The following is a 6,339-nucleotide window of genomic DNA, read 5'->3' as shown; positions in this document are numbered from 1 at the left end:
ACCTTTGAAAAATATGCAAAGAATGAGAATATATAAATATTTAAGATAAAACCTAATAATTAAAAAACAACCTAATATTAAAATAAAAATAAGTTAGTATTAGAATCCTATATAAATATATAATTTTAAATAATATAATATAAGATAATATCAAATTAGAACTATTTTTTTGTAAACATTATTAAATAGATGTTTTGGAAGTTGTCTTGATATTTTTATTTGCACTAAATTATGTCTAGTTATTATATATAATAACACACTTAAAGCTGAAATGTAAGGGTTTGTAAGTTATTATGATATTATTATTTGTTTTTTAAGGAGTATGTTTATTTAAGTCCAATTTATATATTTGCTAGTAAAACAAGATTACATGGTAGATGAAACAATTGTACTAAAAAATATATATTAATAAAATTTTTAAAATTAAATCATGATTTAAGTATACAATCAAAATATTTAATACTAAAGATATAAATCAAGAAGTAAATTAAGATAGTATATGATCAATTAAAGTCTCTAAATAGATTGTATTAATACATTGATTAATGAAAATGGTTAAGTTTACCTTGCAAGTAGCAATTAATAATAGGTAAGTCCTAGAAATAGGCTAGGATAATGAATAGTAAAAAAAATGAAATTTATCTTAGTATTAAGTAAGAAAATGACTATTACAATAAAAATATAATTATTCTAAGTAGATTAGAAACTACCAAAGAGATCTATAACCTATGTTACTATGCATTGGTAGATCATTTCTTAAACTTAAATAGAAGATACTAAAAAAAATTACAAATTATATCTTAGATATTTATATACCTAATAAAAAATAAGAATTTATTTAAACATTTCCTATGATATAATCTTATAAGAATAAAAAAAATGATATAGTTGTTGATAAATAAGCATCTAAAAAAATATAATATTAATAAAATGATAGAGTATACAAATAACTTAAAGAATTTATTTTAATTATAAAAGAATAATTGATAAGTAAATAGACGTTGCAAAAAAAAAAAAATTAAAAAAATTTAAAAAAAAAAGAAAAGAAAAAATAAAAAAAGGAAAAAAAAAAGGAAAAAAAATCAATTGTAAGCGCAATTGATCTAAAGCACAAGAAGCAACAAGATGAATTATGAGTTGAGAGATAGGGGATCTTATTCTTCCAATTTTTTGGTAACTTGATTTTAATTAAAAGAACATAAAATTATTTAAGAATTTAATAATAATTATTATTATAATATTTTAATTCTATTGATATTATTATTTATATTTTTATTTAAATTTAATTACAAACACTTCAGTATCTCTAAATTTAAAAAAAAACCAAAAAATAAGAAATCCTTGAATATCTTAAAGACATACATAAAGTTAATTATATTTACTTAATTTTAATTATTGATGTATAAATTATATTTTAAGAAGTTATTGTAGAGCAATGCTCTTAAAACAATTCTAAGACTACCAAAAGTAATATCAAAGTTTGATCTTTTATATTAGACATAAGAGTATTTTTTTTTTCTTAAAGTTTTTAAAAATCCACATTTAAAAAAAAATTAAGACTCTTTTTATTATTTTATTATTTTTATCTTATTTTATTAATTTTTATTTAATTATACATCATTTAAAACGTATTTTTTTATGGAAGTTTTTATATTTGTAGCAAAGCTAGCAAACAAGAAAATTATTAAAACTTGAATATGAATAAAAGATCGAAAAATTATTATTACTAAAGCATAAATGTTTGAGACTACCACACAAAAAAAATAAAAAATAAAAAATAAAAAATAAGGTTGATTGATACAAAGATTTATAGCCACTAAAACTATATTTATCCAAGTTCAATATCTTCAGTTTGATTTTTCATAACATTATATGCTAGACTTGCATTATCTTAAATTTTATCAAACTTATAATAATATGAATCTAAATTGAACAATATATTAAATTATATCAAATGCAATTTATATAGATTATAATTATAGTCTTGATTTATATACACAGTATATAGATATGCACATGTAAAAAAAAAAAGAAGAACATTAAACTAAGATCTCTCATTAAAATAAAATAACTTGTGTTTGTATCTATTTTTGTAATGTTAATAGCTTACAATCAATGTTAAATAAGATTGTAATACATTAAATAAGGAGAAATGTTATTTTGATGCTTAATTTCTAAAGTATTGTTTTAATATTCCAAATTAATTGAATAATTCAACAGTCTTTTTTAATTCATTACAGAATTTACATCTAAGGAGTACAACATGATTATCTATTAGTGATTTGTGTTTCTAACTGTAACAAGACAGTAATTTTGTAATTGGTACTTTCCGTCTTTAGTTAGCGTCTAGTCACACACACAATTGGAATTCGGAATTTTTTGTTTTTTGTCTTCTTCAATCAGAGTGCTGATATTCACAACAAGTGAAAGAACCCCACAAAACTCTTAACATTTCAATCATCCAGTTTAGAGTGTTAGATATTGGGGGTTTTGTTGGATGCAAAGTTAGTATGTGGTTTTTTTCACTCCTGCCATCACGACAGGATGTGCAACAGGGATGTTCACTCCAGCAGGAAATAGAATAAGCGACAACAAAAACTTGTGGTACACGACAATCATAAATCCATGCGATTGCTCTTGATGTGAGTGACCTAACAACAAGACCCAGAGACATCCTGCTTACTTGTGCAAAGATTACAAAGCAGCTCTTCAGAACCATGGCACTTCAAGACTTTCGAAAACTCTGAATCCACGACCTTAATCTGCACTAAATTGGCACTCTTCATGTAGGCACGGCTGTGAGAACGAGCTGCAAGATCAACACCATCCATCTAAAATTTTATGGTACCCTTTGGCTTGTATGAGTATGCTTCATAGTTGATATTCTTTTGGCCTAGGACACTCAACCTTGTGAATGTCGTAATCAGATCCACCTGCCACATACGACGTATGAAATGAATATCCACTGCTTATATCGCATGAAACGATCGAAATGCCATTGTTGTCCACGCCAGTCAGCAAATCTGCACTGTAGACTGCATTGTGCTAGCCCCTCAGAGCAGAGCTGGTATGAATCTCACCTCATAGTCAGTCTGTGAGACAGTTTCCCTGCTTTCTTGGTACTTTTTCACCCATGGTGCAAACTCAGGATCGGTGGCCAACTTGGCTTCTGTAGCAGACTGGTCAGGCCCTAAGAAAGCTGATAAGACAGCAATCTGCACATATAGACGCGGTGTTATGCTGCATTAGTAAGACTTCACATGGAAGGAATGAGCTTCTACGCTCAATTGAAGCGAAATGTGGTGAAAATTGTGAGTTGCACACCAACTGACCTGTCTCGGCTTGATGCCCAGTTCAGCGAACCTATCTTTGATCTCGGTGGTAGAGGCAGTCTCCCATGCAAGGACCCTGCCTTCAGGGTCAGCCTCTGAAGCATCAGCTCGGCCCAGCAGCTTGTCAAACTGACCCCACTGCATTGCAACATGAAAAGATCGATTACATTAATCAACTCAGATTGCGGGAGTATCAAAGCAGTGCATTACAGCAGCTGGAAATGAAGGTAACGTTAGCATCCAACCTGCCCAGTCGAGCCATAAGCGGTGTACAACTGCTCCCCTTTCTTTTGGTCACCACCGCACTTGCGAACGGCTGCTTGGATGAACGTGCGCTTTACAGCAGATTGAGCTGTACATTATCCAGCAATAAATTATTGGCAACAGATCGCTCCACTCACCTCCAGCAACGAACAAATTCAAATTCAAATTTTCACATACGTCGGTCAATATCGAAATGTACCCCCCAATCAGAGAAGAAAGGATCGAAATGTAGGATTCTAGGAACACATACCAGCAATCGAAATAAGGTCCGCATACGAAATGGGGCCGCCCAAGGTCACAGCTGCTTCATCTATAGTTTTCTTGATATTTTCCAGGAAGCTGAGTGCCCTTTCCAGCCCTTTATTCTCTGGCCTGTTCAGCTCTGTGCTGCACTTCAACAAAATCAGACTGGAAGGCAGCATCCTAAGCACTTTTTGCAAGATATGAATAGATCGTCCCTACAACATCGAACGCTCTGATAAGGCAACGTTGGACGCATACCATAACGCACCGATCCATTAGCTCCACCACTCTTCGAATCCTGTGTAAGAAAGGCATAAGTTTATAATTTCCTCAGCTGGATGAAAAAAGGAAGAGTTTTGAACATTTTTAAATACAAAACGAATTCAATGCACGAAAAAATAGAGAAAGAGGACAAACTGTAAGCAAGCGCAGAGGCCAACCTTGTCGTAAGTCAAGGCGTCATTAAGCGCTAACTTGAGAAGATCTGGAATATACTCCGGGTTTGCCTGAAATGCGTAAGGTACAATATTGAACTGGCTAACCATGCTGAGGAACACAATGTGCGAGAAATCATGCAAGACAAAACCTCCTCTTTCAACGGTAGGCAAAAGGTGTAAGTCGATAGGTTAAGAGGAGAAGACATACAGCTATCTCCACTCTGAGTTTATCCTTCACGTTCGCTTCATGCACGCCACGCAGTGGATTCAATTTAGACAAGAATACATCCACTCCTCACTTGCCATCAAATTATGTACATCCAGCAAAATGCGGTACTGCATGATTAAAAGTGAAGATAAACACAGTTCAAGGCTTCGAATGAGACTCACTGAGGAAAATGCCGCGCTGCTGCCTTTGAATAATGTCAGCAGCCTGTGCTTCGTCACCTCCAGCAACCGAAGTCCACACTCCACCCTGCCAAATTCATTTGAACCTAACCGACTCATTATTCGTACCCTATATTTTCAAAAAAAAGAGTCCTCATTCAAGGTCTACTGTCAATGGCGGAGACGAGAATCTAAAAACAGTCATCGTAAAGTTCATGTCCTCGAGGCGCTTCTGATAGCCGAAGGGCAACATTGTTGGGGTGTAATGAATCACTTACTGCTGCCACTGAAGCAGAGAGACCAACGAAGACCTCTCTTCGGCCCACTGCCACTTCGTCTTTGTCACATGCATGGCACCTCACTCCGACCTATTCAAAAGCACAGAACCAAAACAACGGAACTTGCATGTTTCAACCATGCTTCGCAAAATGGCTCCTAGACAATATTCAGTCAAAATCAGCACCCTTACTACACAAGCCGGGTCATTAATCTTGAGTTCGAATGATACATGCCAATGAGTAGATATGGAAGAACTCCAAAAAGGTTACAGGGCGTGGTTGCACACTTCTACTTCCACAGGGACAATATTTCAGACCCTAGAATCGCTTGTAATGCCTTAGTACAATGAAACCACATTTTCATGGAAATTCAAAAGAAACCATCTACAAATCAAAATCAACCCCTCACCCACAGTGTAGTTGGTAAGTCTACCGTCAATTTCCAAGTGGCGATTACCTTGGTTGTAGTTGCCGGGTTAGTAGCTCGTGGCGGCACTGAAACGGCAGCATTCCCACACACGAATGGGGACGACGCCACATTTGAGGAGAAGGAGCTTGCCAGTGAAGGAGCACTCAAGGCGCGCGTCATGGACACCGCCGCCATAGCTTCCACTGCTACCCACACAGCCCAATCCCACAACCATCTCAGCCCACTTCCCCACCGACGCGCGCAAGCACAACTTCAACCATTTCAAACATTTCAACAAATCAAAACCACTCTCCACACGTATGCCCTCTGCCCACTCCGAACATCCGACTGACCCACATTGCCCTCCTCACGATTACTTGTGAGGATTATGCAGTAAAATTCATAGAAAGTAAGGGAGCATGAGCCATTGCATGTAATACAAGAGACGGTAACTCTCACCAAAACTTGATGGGCCTGATTTGTGTGATCAAGGTGGTGATGTTCCAGGATGTGACAAGAGAGCTCTGGTTAGAATGGCGATGACTGAGGGCGAGCAAGGAGTTGGGTTAGCATCACCAGTTGCGAGCCTTATCCTGAAGTTAGAGTGGCAGTGTCCAAGTGTACAGCCAGCCTCTCAATACTCTCTTCGGGAGAACGTGGACGTTGCTACACCAGATCCCCAGCTTCTGATATTTGGGTTTGCTGTTTTAGAGCATCAAAATTCGCTAAAACTGTAAATTCATTCTCCCATGTATGTGTATATACATACATATACATAATTGTCTGTCTTTGTATATGTATATAATGCAGAGAATTCTGGTGCTTTGTAACAATTCAATTAGAATGTTATATTATTTCATGGTAATATTAACTTTTTTTGTGTTTATATTCAACAGATTAGCAATGAATATTTAACATTGTTTGAAAATAAGGTTGGCATCGATAGATGAACAACTTCAACTCACGTTTTATAAATCAAAATCAGCATT

General features: G+C 34.8%; 1 protein-coding gene across 2 annotated transcripts; it reads right to left on the bottom strand.

The window, feature by feature from the left end:
- Positions 1-2,643: 2,643 nt before the first annotated feature.
- Positions 2,644-5,880, bottom strand: LOC112273502 (thylakoid lumenal 29 kDa protein, chloroplastic). 2 transcript variants are annotated; one of them, XM_024502431.3, is made up of 12 exons: positions 5,810-5,880; positions 5,399-5,556; positions 4,942-5,031; positions 4,667-4,751; positions 4,485-4,519; positions 4,280-4,345; positions 4,098-4,137; positions 3,847-3,978; positions 3,578-3,684; positions 3,333-3,470; positions 3,081-3,215; positions 2,644-2,933 (listed from the first exon to the last, which is right to left on the bottom strand). In XM_024502431.3, the coding sequence occupies exons 2-12, from the start codon at positions 5,543-5,545 to the stop codon at positions 2,832-2,834; spliced, it is 1,077 nt and encodes a 358-aa protein (XP_024358199.1). In that variant the 5' UTR covers positions 5,546-5,556; positions 5,810-5,880; the 3' UTR covers positions 2,644-2,831. The 2 variants fall into 2 exon arrangements, with proteins under 2 accessions (XP_024358199.1, XP_024358277.1); XM_024502509.3 differs by having other exon boundaries at positions 5,399-5,553.
- Positions 5,881-6,339: the final 459 nt, after the last annotated feature.

The sequence above is a fragment of the Physcomitrium patens genome, chromosome 1 (assembly GCF_059467195.1).
Source record: "Physcomitrium patens ecotype Gransden chromosome 1, ASM5946719v1, whole genome shotgun sequence".
NCBI classification, from domain to species: Eukaryota; Viridiplantae; Streptophyta; class Bryopsida; order Funariales; family Funariaceae; genus Physcomitrium; species Physcomitrium patens.
Note: the sequence above shows the minus strand (reverse complement) of the source record. Positions and strands in the feature narration are given on the sequence as shown.

Bases quoted from the DNA above. Each gene is read 5' to 3' on its own strand.
- LOC112273502 (XM_024502431.3), bottom strand. From the start codon at position 5,545: ATGGCGGCGGTGTCCATGACGCGCGCCTTGAGTGCTCCTTCACTGGCA. The intron at 4,346-4,484 runs GTATGTCTTCTC...TACGCATTTCAG, and splicing joins AACTCAGAGTGGAGATAGCT to GCAAACCCGGAGTATATTCC. The intron at 2,934-3,080 runs GTGAGATTCATA...CGTATGTGGCAG, and splicing joins TCTCACAGACTGACTATGAG to GTGGATCTGATTACGACATT.